Source organism: Leptodactylus fuscus, chromosome 8 (assembly GCF_031893055.1).
Source record: "Leptodactylus fuscus isolate aLepFus1 chromosome 8, aLepFus1.hap2, whole genome shotgun sequence".
Lineage (NCBI taxonomy): Eukaryota > Metazoa > Chordata > Amphibia > Anura > Leptodactylidae > Leptodactylus > Leptodactylus fuscus.
Genome location: NC_134272.1, coordinates 10,909,871 through 10,929,182, shown reverse-complemented (window position 1 = coordinate 10,929,182; position 19,312 = coordinate 10,909,871). Strand labels below are relative to the sequence as shown.

The following is a 19,312-nucleotide window of genomic DNA, read 5'->3' as shown; positions in this document are numbered from 1 at the left end:
TAGAAAATATACAGAAATTTTAATGATGTCACTGATACTCCGCATAGCCCTAGGTATGGTTCCTCCATAGTCCATTATGAGCCTGATGTCCTCTGCTCTGTCCAGCTCCGGTGGTCAGTGCTCTACAGAGGCTTCTCATATGTTCACTTTGCAGTGCGGAGCATCGTTCTTCAGCGTATCTGAAATAACCTTCGCTCCCGATTGACCAATGTGGTTTCCCTGCAAACTGAATCATAGGAAACCCATATAAGAGATTAGAATGGCAAGAAAATCTTTACCTGTAGGGTTTTTCAGGCTAAAAATATTGATGATCTATCCTAAGAAAACACAGAGATTGGAGCAGGAAGCAGACAGCGCCGTTCTCTGTGTAGTGGCCAGACCAAGTACTGCAGATCCGCTCCCATTCACTTTAATGGCTGCTAAGCTGCAATAACCCAGTTCAGCCACTACAAAGAGAACAGCGCTGTCTGCTTCCTGCTCCATCCTCTATGTATCAGGTGCTGGGAACCGTTCATCAGTGGGGGTGTTGGATGTCAGATCCCCACAAATCTGAAATTGATTATCTGTTCTTAGTACAGGTCATCAATATTGTAGTCTTGAAAACCCCTTTAAGACTATGTGTTTGGCAGGAGGGCTATGTGAATGGTTTCTTTATACTGGAGCCCATAAGCAATCAGTGAAATGATTGATCTGGCAGCAGGTCTCCAATTTCCCTCTAGCGCCACCGCAGGAGCAATAAAGCATTGCACGGTCCTCATTGTAATCAATGAAATGTCTGTATAATACAAGGATGTGCTGGGTCCTTCAATGTGACTAAAAGCTCTTTGTAGCTCAGTGACAGGATCCGAAATGGGGGCCACTTTCTATAATTTAGGATCCACCGATATGTAGGAGAAGACTTACCTGAGCGAAACCAGAGAAGAGTTCCCGGAGACTGCATTGGCAAGACAGATCGCACCGTCCAGACCTATGGAGTTTTCCTGCAAGCTGTGAAAACAAGATGGCTGTTATATATGGGTAGGTACTATATATATATATATATATATATATATATATATATATATATAATTATATACAGATTCTGTGTCTGCCCTCGTATAGTACTCACTTTAGTATCTGCAAGGAGCCGTTCACCTTCAGTGCAGCCGCCAGGGCTTTAGCTCCTCGAAGGCCGATGTTGTTCCCTCGTAGACTGTAGTAGACGTAGATCAGTGTTACTCAGGTATATATATATGTATTACTATACTCATAGCTTTCTATATTCTGTCCCCCCCTTCCAGAAATCTCTGCTCCCATTAGGTACTTACTCAAGGGTGGTCAAATTCTTATTCACCATTAAAGCCTCCGCTAGAGACTGTGCCCCTGAAGGTCCAACCGCTGCGCCCTGGAGACTGTGACGTAATAGATACATAATAGTCAGACACGGGGGGGGGGGGGGGGGGGATGTATTTTAGTGACATTTAGGAAATTATTCACATGCAGCAGATTTCTGGCTGAAATTATTGTGACTCTCAATCAGTTCCAGTTTGATGAATTAGGTCATTTTGGTGGCAAACACATGGATTTCTACAAGCCTCAGGGATGAATCTGACACTTATGCGTCACTTCTGCCCTTTTATATATTACACTAGTAATGGAGTCACAGATTGGCATGTGATAATCAGTAACTAGGCGTGGTACGATTCCTGGCCAATACCAGAGCCCACACAACCGGCTGCCATCTTCTATTCTATGCAGTTCACTCTTCAGCTTTGTTTTGTAGTTTGGGACAGGGGCGGCAGAGTCATCTCATCATTAGAAAGTGGGGGATTTAAAGGGGCTGTCCAAAATTACTTTAATTCATCTAACAGATTCTTGATAATGGACCCAGAGATTACAACTCCTAGGTCATGTGATCTGAACCAGCTCCTGACCCCTCTCTGATCTCACAGGTAATTAGGGTGAACTTTGTTTTGGATCATGTGACTTAGTGGTCAGAAACACACCAGGACCCCTGGGACCATCATCAAGAATCCACTGGATGAATTAAGGTAATTCAAATTTTTGGGCAACCCCTTTAATGGCGTTGCCATTGTTTTGGTAGAAACCTAGGTAGGACAGGCTAGACGATACACGCCGGTATGGACAGACTCTCTGTGCAGCTCCCCTACCACTCGCTGGTCTCTGGAAAGGTCTGTACTTCATCACTCCCAAGTGACTCTTTTAGTCTGTGTACACTTTCTGACAATTAAAGGGGTTGTCCAAGACCTAGATATTGAACATCCTTAGGATTTGTCATCAGTGTCAGCTCCTTACACGGTGTAGCGGCCCTACTGGGGTACACCTAACCAGGTCCCATTCAAGCCACTACACAGTGTATGGAGCTGCTTATGACTCTGTACACTGTGTACAGCCGACAGACACGGCAGTTAAGCAGTGACTGTGTTGAACCTCCACAATTTGACATTGCTGACCTATCCTAAGGATAGCCCTTTAATATCTCAGACTTAGACAACCCCTTTAACTCCCATTCATTGCAGCTGCCATAAATCACAGCCCTCCTTGTTTCATCTCCAGTTTCTCGGAGTTATATCTAGACACTTAACCTCGTGTGCTCGCTTTCCCTCCTCTACTGTCAGATTTGCAGATTTTCCCTATCTAATATTTCAGGTCACCAGTTCCCTATTGACTGCTCAGCCTTCTCGTAACCATGTGACGTCACTTCAGAGTCTCCTCCAGACTACAACGTGACCGTCAACATTTCTTATTTTATAGTGAAAGACACCAAGTTACTCCCAATACTTACTATAGAGCGGTAAGCGTGCCGTTGTCCTGCAGGGCGCTAGCTAGAGCACACGTGCCCTCATCTCCAATGGCGTTCTCCTGCAAACTGATGCGGTAAGGGCGTTATAATGCAGTTGCTTTATTAATGTTGTAGTTAGAGCTGGTGTAGCACTTCGGCCATATTTACATTTTGCGCCCTGTTTCACAAATCCCTTATAGATTTGAATCTCTTGTGGGATCCGTGAAAATGGCCAAGAGGTAGGACATGAAAATTGCCCCACTGACGTATTGAATTTAATGCAGGCCACAGCATCATTTCCGTGGTCTTCTTGCAGCTCAGTCCCATTCAAGTGAGTGGAATTGAGCTGCAGTTCCAAGCACAGCCACTATACAATGTATGGCGCTTGGTTTGTAATGAAGAGACCTCAGTGCTTGGCTAAACCCTGCGGTCTCTTCCAGCAAGGTGTGGGAGCTGCATGTCTAACTCTCCCAATCTGTTATTGATGACCTATCGTAAAGATAGCCAAAATCATTATCAGAGAGTGGAGAGTCAGATTAAATGTGCAGTAAAGAAGTCATTCCCCCCCCCTCCATATTTATCACTGGTGCCCCCATCTCGTTTCTCTTCATACTTACTCTAGGCAGCGTAGACCCTTGTTTACCCGAAGAGCTCCGGCAAGTGACTGTGCGGACCCCACCCGAAGAAAATTCCACTGGAGACTGAAATGAGATTATAGGGTTAATACACCGTACATTGTGGTGGTCATCTGGAGGTAGTCTGATGAAGGGTGTGAATTGTGTCCATGTAAGGGCTCGTATATCCAGGCGTTACATTAAGGGTTAATGTGTCAATGAGCTGAACTTTATCACAAGCTTCAATTCCCATCTTTGTCATTCTTCTAGAATCAGAACTTTGACAAGCTGAGGTCTGGTAAGATCTTTTTCTTACACTTCCATAGACCTATAGATATGTATATGTGACATCCATTGGCAGAACTTACTGTAGTGACTCCAGACTGTGATTCACCCTCAGCGCTCCTGAAAGAGCCTCCACACCTTCATCGTGCAGCAGGTTCGCCGTCAGACTGTAGGGGGTTACAAATATACCATATCAGCTCTATAGAAGTCTATGGATCACAGGCAAAGTGCCCACTTCAGTGGAAAGTAACCATACACACCCCTTTATCCTCTATGAGACCATTATATTTAAATGGGAACTAAAGTTTGAGAAATTTTATTTCATTTCATGCGATTCTGGACCAAAATGTAACGCACTTTAATTAAAAATGTTACTGTTTTCTGCCTGAAAAAGGTCTCTAAAATTCCTGCCACTAGGTGTCTCCCTTCTTCTTCATTTACTGTTCATTCCCTGTTACTAGGTAAGGTCTGTCTTTAGAAACCAGCAGACTCAGGACTGGAAAACAGTGAGTGGAGGAGTCTATCTTCTCGGCCTGTACATTTTATACAGTGCACAGAGAAGAATCTGCAGCTTTCACAGCATATAGAGAGTCTAAGGAGAGTCTTTATTCTTCTATCTACTTCTGACTAGCTGCTTGTGTTGTTACTGATGGGACATTAATCATAGACTGCAAGCAGCTCTCCTGACTGTGCTCAGATTTATCTTTTTGTGTGTTAGGGATCTTTTTAGCTACATCATAACCTGGATTTACTGTCCAGTGTCCCTGGGTTTCGTATATTTTGTTCTCTTGGGTTTTTCTCAGATATTGGTTTGCTATTTTACAGTTACTCCTGGCAGAATTACATGTAAAGAAACCAGTAGTGGTAATAATGAATGGGGTAGTGGATAACCTGTGACAATTTACAATTGTAGCATTGGGCTATGTAAGAAAACAGCATAGCAAAGTGATTTGTTTCGTCCTTTGATTTCATGGTTTGCAATGGCGGGTGGGGGGCTGCAGAGAAATCTGCACGTCATCCATAGCGAACACCTGATTTTGGGTGTTTTTTTTTTCCATGGTGATTTTACAATTTCCCTGCAGATATTCAGCAGTGTTTTCTATTTCTGCAATATACTGCAGAGCTAATACTAAAATGAACCTTCTAGGGCCTTAGACTATGAGTATGATGTCACCAACGGTCCTGGAAGCTGCACCAACTTCTGCTGATAACACTTGGGAAGGTAATGGGGGCACAGTGAGCTGACTATGAGAGAATGGGATGTAAGGAGCAGATTATGTGAGGATGGGTATGGTGAACGAATTAGAAGAGCGGCAGAAGAGGAGCAGGAAGGTTTTTTAACCAAAGCGGTAGGGCAAAATAACAGGAGGCGGGACTCTGCAGCCAGCATAGAGACATCTGTTTGCACATCAACCCATGGTAGGAAAAACAAGTCACACTATGATCATGTGACCTATTAAGGGCTCTTCCAGGTGCTCAAATATTGTCTCTACCTATAGTAAGTAAATAGGTTTAACCACAGCTATAATCCCTTTAAGTAGTCGAGCATACTTACTCCAAGTGTCTCAAAGTGGTGTTCTTCTGGAGAGACTGTGCCAAGGCCTGGGCACCCTCAACGCTGATGGAGTTCTCCCGCAAGCTGAGAAACACAGAGGAATATATGATTTTATATATATACACACACACACACACACACACACACACACATATATATATATATATATATATATATATACACACGCACACATATATACACACACACACACACACTTCACAAGTCACTGCCTATAGGTCTCAGCCATGGTGAGGACTCACTTAAGATGTTTGAGACTGTGGTTCCGGCTCAGGCCGCTGGTCAGGGACTTCAGGCCGTGGTTACTGATGGAGTTACTCTGCAGGCTGAACAAAGGTAATCTCAGGATATACAATGTATGAGAAGCTGCAGCAGAAACGGGAAATCTACAAAACCCAACTTCTAGATATGAGGAAATAAGCAATGGTGTCATTCCTTAAAATGTAATGTTCTGAATAGTCACCTATAAAAGGACACATCACCACCCCTTCATTGCCAGAGTGAGATTAGCAGCAATTTAAAGGGCTTTTCTGACCCCTAATGCTTGTTTCATAGCGGTGACCTGTTCACAAGATAGGCCCGTCAGTATGTGATCTATGGGGAGTCTGGTACTCAGGCTACACACAGATGTGCTATCCCAGCTGATGTGGAGAACATGCAGTCTGCTCCTACTTGAGTAATGGGCACAGAGCTGCAGTACTTTGAAACCACCGCTACACAGTGGACACAGCTGCAGTACTCCTGAAACACCGCTACACAGCGGAGAGAGCTTCATTACTCAAGAACCACTGATATACAGTGGACAGAGCCGCGGTACTCCAGAACCACCGCTACGCAGTGGACAGAGCTTCAGTACTCTTGAAACACCGCTACACAGCAGACAGAGCTTCATTACTCAAGAACCACCACTATACAGTGGACAGAGCTTCAGTACTCCAGAACCACCGCTATACAGTGGACAGAGCTTCAGTAATCCAGAACCACCGCTATACATTGTACAGAGCCGCAGCACTCCAGAACCACCGCTACACAGTGGACAGTGCTACAGTACTCCAGAACCACCGCTACACAGTGGATAGAGCTGCAGTACTCTGGAACCACCACTACATAGTGGACAGATCTGAAGCACTCCAGAACCACCGCAATACAGTGGACAGAGCTGAAGGTTTGTTCCTATTACTTGAATACAAGCAGACCACACCCAGCACATCCGGTGCATGAAGACTGCTACGACAGCTGATCTGTGTGGGGTTTAGGTGTCAGAACCAGACAGATCACATATTGATGACCTGTCCTATGTATAGGTCATCAAGATTAAACATTCATTAAGGTCAGACCTCTAATATCCTACATTGCAATTACGCGGCTTTTTTGTTGCAGATTTTGCTGCAGATTTTTTTAGCCTAGAAGTATCCACAGAAGGAATAGGAAATATCTAGGAAGTTCTTATACTTCTTCCTTATGCACAAATCCACTCCTGGCTTTGGCTCAAAAAACTTCAGCAAAATCTGAAACAAAAAAAGCTGCGTTTCCACAATGTCTTAGGCTTAATGTTGTTTGTTCCCTGTCTATATATCCTATTTGGGTGTATTTGCTTTATGGGGGTGCCAGTCATAGGAAAAAAAAATTCTGTCAAGTTTATTTTCATAAGGAAGGAAAACAGGAATCATCTAAAACGGGGGAAAGCAACAGAACCCATTAATAGATAGTGTAGGTGTGAGCTGCAGTTCTGGACAGAGCCCATGGACAAGAGTGGCGCTGTTCCTTGCAGCCCCTGTTTTTCTGATCTTTGACTTCCACTTTAAGATTGTTCCATCCCTCCTTCCATTCACTCATAGACTTACTCGAGGGTGACTAAACTTGAGTTTGCAGTCAGGGCTTCAGCTAAAGCTGTAGCTCCTCGGTCGCCCAGGCTGTTGCTTGAGAACCTGCATAAAACCCAAAGGATGTGAAATCATGAGAACTTCCTCAGTCCAGCACCCAGGTGGTGAGAAGACGGATCAGGAAGCAGAAGACACTCACCACAGCTCCTGGAGTACCTGGTTCTCCTTTAGACTGGACGCCAGGCTCTCGGCTCCTGCTGCGTCAATGCTATTCTTCTCAATACTGATGGGTGAGAATATCGGCTATTATCTTTGCTGGATAGCCCCAGGACTATAACCATGAGACCCCGATACTTAACAAGGGGGTGTAGCTATAATGGATGCAAAGGCACCAGCCATATTTAGGACCAAAGGTTCCTCTGCCATTAAGCAGACACCTCTATTACACATAGCATGTGGTTACAGATTTTGCATTGAGACCCCAGAAGTTCATATCGATATAATATATCCACTTACTTTAGGGCCTTCAGCTTGCGGTTCATCCGTAGAGACTGCGCCAGGTGCTGAGCCCCCTCCGATTTGATGCGATTGTTTTGTAGACTGTAAAAGAGATGGAACCCCAATTATATGAGAATGACTGAAGGCGAAGTGTGGGGCTCAAGGCCCAGGGTACAAAGAGGAGAACCCAATGACTAAGGTTCCTTGAGCCCACCAGATAAAATAATTCTGGGGGCTCATCCACCACCTCCTAGGAAATAGACCAGAGGACCCTTCAAATTTGGGTGTCATCCAATGGATATTATTATGTCAGATAACATGGGTGGGTGTGATATACAGTCCATGGTCAAGTGACATACGGTCCATGGTCATGTGATATACAGTCCATGGTCATGTGATATACAGTCCATGGTCATGTGATATACAGTCCATGGTCATGTGATATACAGTCCATGGTCATGTGATATACGGTCCATGGTCAAGTGACATACGGTCCATGGTGATGTGACAAACGGTCCATGGTGATGTGATTTACAGTCCATGGTCATGTGATATACAGTCCATGGTCATGTGATATACGGTCCATGGTGATGTGACATACGGTCCATGGTGATGTGATTTACAGTCCATGGTCATGTGATATACAGTCCATGGTCATGTGACATACGGTCCATGGTCATGTGACATACGGTCCATGGTCAAGTGATATACAGTCCATGGTCATGTGACATACGGTCCATGGTCATGTGATATACAGTCCATGGTCATGTGATATACAGTCCATGGTCATGTGATGGACACCCAGGTGCACAGTTCGTTACCATACAGCTTTCTGATTACTGTGCTTTGACTGTAACAAGCTGTTCACCTGTGTGCTCATCACATGACCATGGACTGTAGATCACATGACCATGGCATGTAAATCACATGACCATGGACTGGATGTAATCAGTGAATGACAGCAAGCAGAGAGCTAGAAAACCTTGAGGAATTGATACAGAAAGTATTTTGGAAAATTGTACAGCTAATCATTACACAAACAATACCATTTGTTTCTTGATATTGGTCTGAAAGTGGACGAGCCCTTTAAGGTGGCCATCACCAGCAATCACCAGCATTGGCTTTAGGAGTGTGAAAGGACCCTGGTGTGTCAGCCATCCCTGCTTCAAGGGGCAACACTAATGCACAAGCACCCAAGCACTGTGGCCGCCATGAATCCCAATACGGATTGTATAGTATTCATTGCTTAGCGCTGTTATTAGATATATATGGCGGGGTTATTTAGTCCCTGTATGTATTCACGCTCTGTATAGCAGTATTTACTTACGCTGGGTTCACACCAGCGTCTGGACTCCGTCCTCATGCAGAAGATGGAAACCTGTCATGCCGAGCCCGGCTGTGAGCACCGGTGAGCGTTTTGAGCTTTTAAAGCGGACACAGAGTACTGCATGTCCGACTCTTTGTCCGGTTTTAAAAAAACTGTTTCGCCGCGGAGAGCATAAAACGCTCACTGGCGCTCACTTTTCAAATCCATTCATTTGAATGGGTTTGGAAAGATTCCGGCAGGTTTCCGTCTCCTGACGTTTTGTGCAGGAAACGGAAATCTGCAGAACGGAGTGCCGGGCGCAGATGTGAACGAGCCCTATAGGCCAATATATGGTGCTGTGTGGTATATTTATCTGCACACATGTAATAGTACTCTGTATGAGGAGGGGGTACCATTGAATGCAAGTCCGTGGCTGGCCATAGGTGACACTGGCAATGACCTGCCCACTATGTGCTTCTAGAAAGAGCTCAGAGATTGTTCTTCTTCCCTTTCTTATAGCTCATAACATGCTGAGAACATTTCTGCCATGGAGACTATCCTCAGGCATTTATTGTCTCTTCTCTGCCAGTGAACAAAGGATTATGTAGATAATCTTGTTTCCCTTAGTCCTAACAGCGGCACAATGTGGGGTATTTCGTGCCCCTGTGTGCTGGTAGGACAGGCGGAATTTTAATTAGCCATGTATTAATTTCACATGGCTTGTTCCCTTTAAGAGGGCACAGATACCTCCCCCCTGTGCGTAAATAACAAGTAATAATACATACATTCCAAAATAAACAACAATAGGGGGGGAATCCTTGTGCCGCTGTTAGGACTAAGGGAAACAAGATTATCTACATAATCCTTTGTTCCCTGTCGTCCCTACCAGCGGCACAATGTGGGGAAATAGCAAGTAATCCCCATAAGGGTGGGAGATTAAACACAAGCAGAATGTAATACAGTACGCCCGAAGGCAGTAGCTTCTGAGCCATACCGATCAAGTCGGTAGTGCTTCACAAAGGTCAATTCTGAAGACCAGGATGCTGCTGCACAAATCTGGTCCAAGGTGAGAGCCTTGACCTCTGCCCAAGAGGTCGATACTGCCCGCGTCGAATGGGCCCTTAGGACGGTCGGCGGAGGTAAGTTCTGACTCACAAACGCCAACTTGATTGCTTCCTTCACCCAGCGAGAGATGGTGGCCTTAGAAGCCTTGCGGCCTTTATGGCCCCCTACATAATTTATTAACAAGTTCTCAGATCTCCTGAAAGCGCGTGTGCGCTGAAGGTAAATCTGCAGGTTCCGGACTAAATCTAGGGTATGCCACTTCTCCTCCTCAGGGGAAGTGGGCACGGGAAAAAAGGTTGGCAAGCAAATGAGCTGACTCACATTCGCCCTAGAAGAAACTTTCGGCCTGAATCCTGGCAGAAATCTCAACTGAACACGGTCTTCAAAGAAGGCAATGTAAGGAGCTTCCGATGAGAGTGCTTGAAGCTCCCCTACTCTTTTTGCCAAGGTGATAGCGAGGAGAAAAGACACCTTATAGGTCAGCCACTTTAGATCCACCTCCTCCAGAGGTTCGAATGGAGCAACACAAAGTGCCGTTAGGACCTTGCTGAGGTCCCATTGGTGGACAGGAGCAGAAACTGCTGGTCTCAGCCTAGTTGCCCCTTTGATAAAGGTGCTCACTAAAGGATCCTGAGACCCCCTTGAGCCAACTACATTGGCACGTACCTTAATCTCCTGAGGACCTCCAGTGTCCAGCGCTGCTGTTCGCGTGGTCCCGGAGCGGCGAATGCCGAAAAACCGGAAGTTGCCGGTGTTACACTTCTAAACGACCGGCCGGAACCCTCCTACGCAGAGGAAAGGTTCCGCGAAAACCGGAAGTTCCCCTCATGGAGCCGCGCGAACACGCCGGCTGGCTGCGCGCGGCTCCGAAGCCCAGCAGGACTGGATGCCGGGGAACAGGAGGTAGGATTGCGTGAGGGAGGTGGGCAAAATAGGTAACTTTAATCTTACCTATTCTCTTTGCAGGACCGACAGAAGTCCAAAGGGGCAGAGTGCATCATTGAAGACACCTGAACAGGTCTGAGCAGGTAAGTACCTGAAACTTCTTCTTACTCTTTCTCTTTAGGAGGACACAGAGTCCTCCCCACCTGTCCGATCCTTTACACAGGACAGAAAAAAACGCACAGGGGGGAGGTATCTGTGCCCTCTTAAAGGGAACAAGCCATGTGAAATTAATACATGGCTAATTAAAATTCCGCCTGTCCTACCAGCACACAGGGGCACGAAATACCCCACATTGTGCCGCTGGTAGGGACGACAGGGAATACATTTTGTGGGCCATGTGGTGACCTACAATACACCTAATAGTGGGCGGTGGATGCGTAGCCAGGTATACAACACTCACTTGAGACTCAGAAGTACTTGATTGTTCTTCAGAGCTTCTGCCAAGGCCCGGGCGCCACTGGGTCCAATGATGTTACTGTGCAGACTACGGCATAAAATACAAGTGGTTTTTAGTATGTTTAGCCCTCAGATACGATACATGTTCTCTCAGATTTATGGGGACTTACTCCAAAGATGAAAGTGTGTGGTTCACCATGAGAGCTTTCCCTAGCACTTTAATACCACGGTTACCCAACTGGTTTTCTGCAAGGCTGGAAGTAAAGAATGTGGAGATAGGTTGCATTTACTGACTTGTGAACTTACATATCGGATGGATGGATGATAGATAGATAGATAGATAGATAGATAGATAGATAGATAGATAGGAGATAGATAGACAGATAGATAGATAGATAGATAGATAGATAGATAGATAGATAGATAGGAGATAGATAGATAGATAGATAGATAGATAGATAGATAGATAGATAGGAGATAGATAGATAGGAGATAGATAGACAGATAGATAGATAGATAGATAGATAGATAGATAGATAGGAGATAGATAGATAGATAGATAGATAGATAGATAGATAATGTCATAGGCTGATAGATATGACATAGATAGAAAAATAGACAGATCCCTCATTTGCTCTTGGATTGGTCACCTGACTTTCTGGATGGCGCAGTCTTTGGCACGCAAGATGGTGGCCAACAGTTCCATGACATCGTCTTTAAAGTTGTTATTCTCCATTCTGTACAAAGAAAGGTATATGAGATACAATGAGATCACTAGATCCTTTGTATGAGGCCCCATGCACACAACTGTAGTCGTATGCGGGTCTGTGGAAAACAGAACAGATGGCACGTGGATGATACGAGTGTACAATCCGTATTTTCCACAGAACCCATGATTTGAATAGACAAGACTCAGCCTAAAAACAGACAGAAATAGGAGCTACTCCATATTTTACAGCTCGGTCCTATGGCCCCACTCGGATTCATAAAAATATAGTTGTGTACATGGGTTCCAGAAAGGAATAGATCCATATTCTATCTGTTACTGATCCGTATCTGTACAGTATGTTGCAGGTAGCTGTGTGGCTTGGGTCTTATTCACACATTGCAGTATCCAGTCCTTGTTCAAAATAATGATCAAATCTACGATGTGTCCAATGACTAATAGGACTTACCGGATGTTGGTGCAGTACTGGAGCTGTGGGAGAAAGTTCTGGACTAGTCCATAATTCAGACATTGGCTGAGGTTTGTTTCTTGGGCACAGCTGTCAGAGACTCGTAGCAAATATGCAAGGGCAGAGCATGTCAAGGGGTTCAACTGCCCCCGAAGAGTCCCGGTCTTCAGAGCCTCGTCCACAGCACTGATCAGCTCCGTATGCCCCATCTCATAGAGGCAACACACCAAGTTCACCATCCCACTAGAAATTGTCTTTCCTGCACTCAGCAAGCTCTGCAGGTGATCTATAACTGATCCTCGATGGTTGCCTGGTTCCTCTTTATTGGGAAGACAGCCAGCTAAGACACGCAAGACTTGTGGTGAAAGAAGTCCAGATAGGAAACGGAGGAAAGTGGACAACTGTACTCCGTCAGCTTGTAAAACGCGCTGGGTAGCACTTTTATAGTGATTGAGAAAGCCCAACTTGGGCCAAGAAACTCCCCCGTCGGCAAACAGGTCAAAGATGGCACGTTTGGCAGCAGAGTAGTAGTGGACAGCTGCCAGGAACTCCTGTAATAAAAGGTGGGAGAAGGCGAAAGATGAGCACGAAGGAGAATTTTGAGAAACCAACAATCGGGAACATAGGGTGCCAGGTAGAATAGGGGTCTCGATCCCACAAGATTTCAAGTCGGACTCGTAGAAAATGGTTCGTTTTCTAAGCAGGCCCTGGAATGCCAGTTTCCCTAAATTACCAACCATTTTCCGGATATTAGTTGACTGTTCTATGGCTTCTGAGTCACAAAACTGGGCTTTCAAATACCAAGAAAATATGGCAGACAGTGTATCTGGTAGAGCTTGGTATGAGGAGTCTTGAGCATGTAATGTAAACCCTAGAGAAAGTCCGATAATGTGGCACAGCATGGGAACTGAACAGAGGGCCTTCAAGGCACGATGACATTGTAGGTGACCCCAAACCCTCTCCATGGTGCCATTGGTGTCCTGTATCAGCTGATATAGAACGTCTCTGATTTCATTTGACCCTAAACCAGATACTTCTGTCATCCGGTCTACAAGCCCACCAGGAATCTTTGAAGCTGCCCCTGGTCTTGACGTGATCCACACATTGACATCTGGCAGCAGGTTACCCCGTAAAATATTGGTAATGAGACACTCAGGTGGAAGTTCTTTTTGAGGGTCTGTGCTTCCGACAGAGTCTGAGAAATCGAGTGGCGCTCTTAGTTCATCCAAGCCATCCAGAATGAGAAGAGAACTTGTCAGTGGCATTGGAGTACAAGGGCAAGCGATACGCACCAACTTCTCCGCAGAAAGACGATCATAAATATTCAGCTCCCACAGATTCACAGACAACACAGATTTGATGTCCGTGCACAATTCGCCACGTGCCCACTTTTCCACAAACAGTCTAACAAGGGTGCTCTTACCAGCCCCTGCCACCCCCACAGTAAGGGTGATACGTGGGGGAAGACTGACTCGAGACAATGGCATTAGCATTTTTTCAAGAGGCAACATCTTAGAGCCCCCACACCTGACCTGCTCGAGTTCTAGCTGTACAATGTCATGTTCTTGAAGTTGGGCATCAGTCAGACCTTCCACAATTAGAAGGGAGCCCATTTGGGCCAACAGTGGATGGTGGTCATCGTACTCCATATTGTCCAAATGTTTCCGAACCAGTGGATCTGTAAAGAAGACAAAACTTGGTTGAAGTGGATGCTCCACCTAATATCTAGAGGACTTGTAGAGCACATCACTGACCGTAGTGACGCATGCGCAGGTATAGGCAGGTGCGACTGTTCTCTATGCAATGTTGGAGAGCTTGAAGAGATGTCCTGCCCTTCCCCCCTACGTTGTCCATTAGGGCCTCTGCCCGCTTGGGCAGAGGTAATTCTTGAAGGCGTTTCACCTCATCTGCAGTCAATATCTGCAGCTCTTGCAGCTTGGCCATAATCTCCTGGAGGGATTCCGGACAGGCACTGGATGCCAGCTGTCTCCTGTACCGGAGAATCCATAGGCCTGACCAGAGTAGAGAAAATCAGTTACTAGAAGTTGAGAAATTACTAGATATCTTAGCAGACCAAGAATATAAAGCATGGGCAACAACATTCCTGAAGAGGAATATATGACATAGTGACATATTTTGTGCCAGAAATATGCCATGAATGTCCCAGATGATAATACCCCATAATCTTATTTCTATTTTGGGGAATGTCCCGACTTCAACTCATACAACCGTGAAACAGGTGAAGCTTGGAGAGGACGGCTCCCTGAGTCACCATTCGGCCGTCTCTGTTCCTGCTGTCTTGGGCTCAGTAGATGCGATGGCACTAACATTGTGCCTACTACTCACTAAAGCCTCTGGGAGCAGAGACAGGAGAGCCCAGCAGGGGAACGGGGCGAGCTGAGTATTAGGGAATTTATACTGTGTGGGCGACTGTATGGGGACACTATACTGTAGGGGCATCTGGAGTGGGAGATTAAACTGTGGGCACACCAAGAGAGGGACTCTATACTGTGGGGCAAAATGGATGGGGACATTATAATGTGGAGGCAACTGGATGAGGACATTATAGCATGGGGGCAACTGGAGGGAGACATTATAATGTGGGGGTAACTGGAGGGGGCATTATAATGTGGAGGCAACTGGATGAGGACATTATAGTGTGGGGGCAACTGGAGGGGGACATTATAATGTGGGGGTAACTGGAGGGGGGCATTATAATGTGGGGGTAACTGTAGGGGACATTATAATGTTGGGGTAACTGTAGGGGGACATAATGTGGGGGTAACTGCAGGGGGACATTATAATGTGGGGGTAACTGTAGGGGGACATTATAATGTGGGGGTAACTGGAGGGGGGCATTATAATGTGGGGGTAACTGGAGGGGGGCATTATAATGTGGGGGTAACTGGAGGGGGGCATTATAATGTGGGGGTAACTGGAGGGGGGCATTATAATGTGGGGGTAACTGGAGGGGGACATTATAATGTGGGGGTAACTGTAGGGGGCATTATAATGTGGGGGTAACTGGAGGGGGACATTATAATGTGGGGGTAACTGGAGGGGGACATTATAATGTGGGGGCATACAGTGTCAGAGCCTCTATAGCAGGGGTAGGGAACGTACGGCTCTCCAGCTGCTGCAAAACTACAACTCCCAGCATGCATACTGTCTCTGCTGTTCTTGGAACTCCCATGGAAGTGAATGGAGCATGCTGGGAGTTGTAGTTTCACAGCAGCTGGAGAGCCGAAGGTTCCCTACCCCCGCTCTATAGGGACCTTATACTTGATGGAAGCACAAAGACGTGGCTGGGAATGGATAGGTCTGTGAATGAGTCGCCGCATTCGTTTCTGCACATTCTCTCCCTCTTTCAGTTCTTGGATAGTTGTGAGGTTTGGGGTTATGAGCACAGAAATCTGGGCACTAAGTATAGGCCTCATTTATCAATACATAACACTGTGTTGCCCATAGCAACCAATCAGAGCTCAGCTTTCATTTTCCCAGAGCAGTTTAAGAAATGAAAGCTGAGCTCTGATTGGTTACTATGGGCAACAAAGAGACTCTCCCCACGAGGCAGTTTTTATGGCTGAGGCCTAGTTTCTGGAGGCCATTTACAAACCTTCCATATCATTGTTTCGAAAGACCATGAAGCTCCAGGATTCCAGACGTGGTCAAGGTCCATGACATGTCATCTATGAAGGTAGAGCGCCCCCCTCTGACACCATCCTGCCATAACAAAACTCCATTACATTAGTCACAAAATGAAGGAGAACCAAAAGACATAGAACAGAACAAGCACAAGACACCGCAAGCATCTCAGACCTCCAAAGGAAAGGGCTGACTAAAGTCTGACTAACAATGAGGAAGCCCAAGATGTCCGTTCTGACAGGTACCGATAGTCCTTATGAGGAACTGTAGACTCATCTCTGGAAATGGCTGCTTTTAGCCCAGGAGGCTGCAACTGGTACCACTAAGGTGATGCAGCTGGCTGTGAAAGGGGTTGTCCATTTATTAGAAAAACATGGCTGCTTTCTCCCAGAAAACAGCGCCACACCTGACCACAGGCTGTGTATGTTATTACAACTTAGTCACAGTCGCCTGAATGAAGCAGGGCTACAATAGCACCCATACCTCCGCCGATCAGCTGTTCAAGAGACCACAGCGATGGCACGAATACCAAGCACAGCGCTGTACATTGTGTAGGGGCTCTCCTTGGGAATCCAGTCCCAGTTCCTTGAATGGGACTGAGCGGCAGGCAGGTTACATGATAAATGAGAGTGATGTCACTGGCCTGTAAAGCTGGAACAGTTTTCACCTGACTGCCGTTTCGGTGGTCGAACCTCCCCCACCTCCCCCTGTGAAAATAATCAGGATCAACACGGACATCTGCAAAATATGGATGCGTGAATGAGGCCTAAAGCTGACCTGAGCCTGCTGGGACCATATAGCGGCGTAGCGTGCAAAAACATACAATGTAGTTATCGCCCCAAACCTTTGTGATATCCCCTCCCCCCCATTAATACAAGACTAGAGATCAAAATGGCCACATCAGAAGCCAAAACCCACATTAAGGGGACGAACCGGATTACAGAAGCATGCAGGGCTGTGAGGTCGGAAAAAACCCTACAGAAAAAATATTAATTATTTTTAACGATATTATACGATTGTTAATATTACATAATTAATTAGGTGTAGAGTTTGTTACATAATTACAGTCATAGGAACTTTACTGATTCGTAGTCGCCACATCTGTCCATAGGTTGTGTGTATAGATATGAATAGGGCTGAGCTGCACTACCACTAACAACCTGAGGACACGGGTGGCAGCACTCCTAAACAATCCCTTTCAGATATCTTATGTAGTTTTAGAACAACTTTATTCTAACTAAAATAAACATTTTTCCTATTTTTAAAATTTTGCCCCAAACTTCCTCCAACAAAAGACAAAATTTCAATACAGATCTGTGAATCAGAAAATGCAGATGCAAAACGTATTTGCCTTAGCCTAAAGGAGTATTCCGGTAAGAGGAAGATACTTGCTGATCGGTAAGGGTCCGACTGCTGGGACACCCACCCATCACAACACAACACGACGGGCACCACTCCATTCATCGTACAGCCACCATAGACATGTTCTCGCCTTGCTGAGTATATCACACATCAGACGCCGGAGTTGTGCTAACCCCAATGGTTGTCGTAGTACTAGTACAAAGGAGCGAGGTTTTGGTTTTAATTGTGGCAACCAATCACGTGCACGCTTTCAGTTCATCTACAGGGGTATCACCACGTCCGGGTACAGCTCTGTATACCACCCGGTGCTATGTAGTCATCATATCCTCTGTAACATAAGGGACGTGGCTTTTCTTCCATCCCATTATCCCATATAACAACACAGAAACCTACAGAAAAAGTGATTTCATCCCACATCTATGTTATATTGATATTGGTGCAAGAGTCATGGCTTCCTATGGTGTACCATACTATACAGTGACTAGATAAAGATGGTGCCCAGGTAATAGAGCTATACGTTGCCCAATAACAGTTTTCTAGGTAACGATACGATCCATTGCCACCACCGTATAATGTTTAAAGGGGTGCCCTATCTTTCTAGGGGGTGCCATTCATTTATGATTCCAGAAATCCTAGGCCCCATGTACAAGACTGAGCCTGGCGCTCAAGGGGGAGTCAATTTCGCAGCGGAATGCACTCGGATAACACTTGGAGTGATGATGTAATCTCCTGCATAGACGTGGGTCAGATGGGGGACATAGTACCCCAAATCATCCATGACTATTACCGGTAACTAACAGGCTCATATCATAGGTAATAGGCAGAAATACACAAGGCAAAGGGGCAACATCCCCCATGGAGGGTCCATCTAATCCACCAGAAGGATCATCTATGGGGCGAGACACTCACACCGGCCATAGCCCCAACTGGGTCCCTGAGGTTAAAGGGGTTCTCAGAGTCTCAGTGCAGCTATGGTGGGCTTCAGGCAGTCCCGTCTGACCTGTTTACTATGTAATGGTATATACTATATGACCTGGCCATGCTGGGAGCAGTAGTTCTGCAATAGCCGGCACCAACATATTCCATAACTCACCCTTCCTATCTATGGACAAGGGGGATAATCTTTTCCGTCCATATTGCAGAGGGGCCCATTGTAACAAGACGCCCCCAGCACCTCCATATTGACGGTCACCTGACGTATGTGACAGCTCAGCCATATATCAGATCGTCTGCAATAAGTAAACCCCTTACATAGAAGCCACCAATGTGACTGATCTCCCAAAAGAGGGACACCCTCCTGCACCTGGGTGACCCACTCACCCTTGGGGTCCATTGCCAGTTGTAATAACACCCATGTTCCCATAGGGAGACGGTAGTAGGCACCCGTAGGGTGTGTTCACACTTATATGGTTTCATCCAGTCTTCTGGTCCATCGTAGGAACATAAGAACAGACTAAACAAAGACGGACAATAATGTATCCCAGGGACCTCAAACTATAATGGGGTCCGGGAGGTATCCGTGGTTTACTCACTGACTGGACACTCCTACATAGATGTGAACGTGGCCTTAGTGAGGTCCAAGTGAGAGACAGACCCCACCCAGGGTCACATTGCCCATCAGACAGTGGGCGCCATGTCTCTGTGGACCCCACAGCATTGTCTTACCAAATGGCACCAATGTGACAGCTAGTCCTGAGCTGGGACGTGCGGCCGTCTCCGCAGTCCTGGTGGTCTTGTATCTTCACTGCTGGTCTTTCTCCTCCACTTGCTATATCCAATTGATTTGCCAGACAATCTATATACTCAAGACCTCCACCATATGTGATCCTAGATCTGGTGATCG

The 19,312-nt window shown here is 46.0% G+C and overlaps 1 protein-coding gene across 1 annotated transcript; it reads right to left on the bottom strand.

Annotated features, from left to right (window-relative positions):
* On the bottom strand, nucleotides 1-19,215 carry NLRC3 (NLR family CARD domain containing 3). The gene is made up of 19 exons (XM_075285940.1): nucleotides 19,135-19,215; nucleotides 16,079-16,185; nucleotides 14,217-14,474; nucleotides 12,463-14,140; nucleotides 11,938-12,024; nucleotides 11,458-11,541; nucleotides 11,292-11,375; nucleotides 7,594-7,677; nucleotides 7,277-7,360; nucleotides 7,099-7,182; nucleotides 5,497-5,580; nucleotides 5,237-5,320; nucleotides 3,765-3,848; nucleotides 3,400-3,483; nucleotides 2,786-2,869; nucleotides 1,308-1,391; nucleotides 1,109-1,192; nucleotides 904-987; nucleotides 1-226 (listed from the first exon to the last, which is right to left on the bottom strand). The coding sequence occupies exons 2-19, from the start codon at nucleotides 16,104-16,106 to the stop codon at nucleotides 136-138; spliced, it is 3,234 nt and encodes a 1,077-aa protein (XP_075142041.1). The 5' UTR covers nucleotides 16,107-16,185; nucleotides 19,135-19,215; the 3' UTR covers nucleotides 1-135.
* Nucleotides 19,216-19,312: the final 97 nt, after the last annotated feature.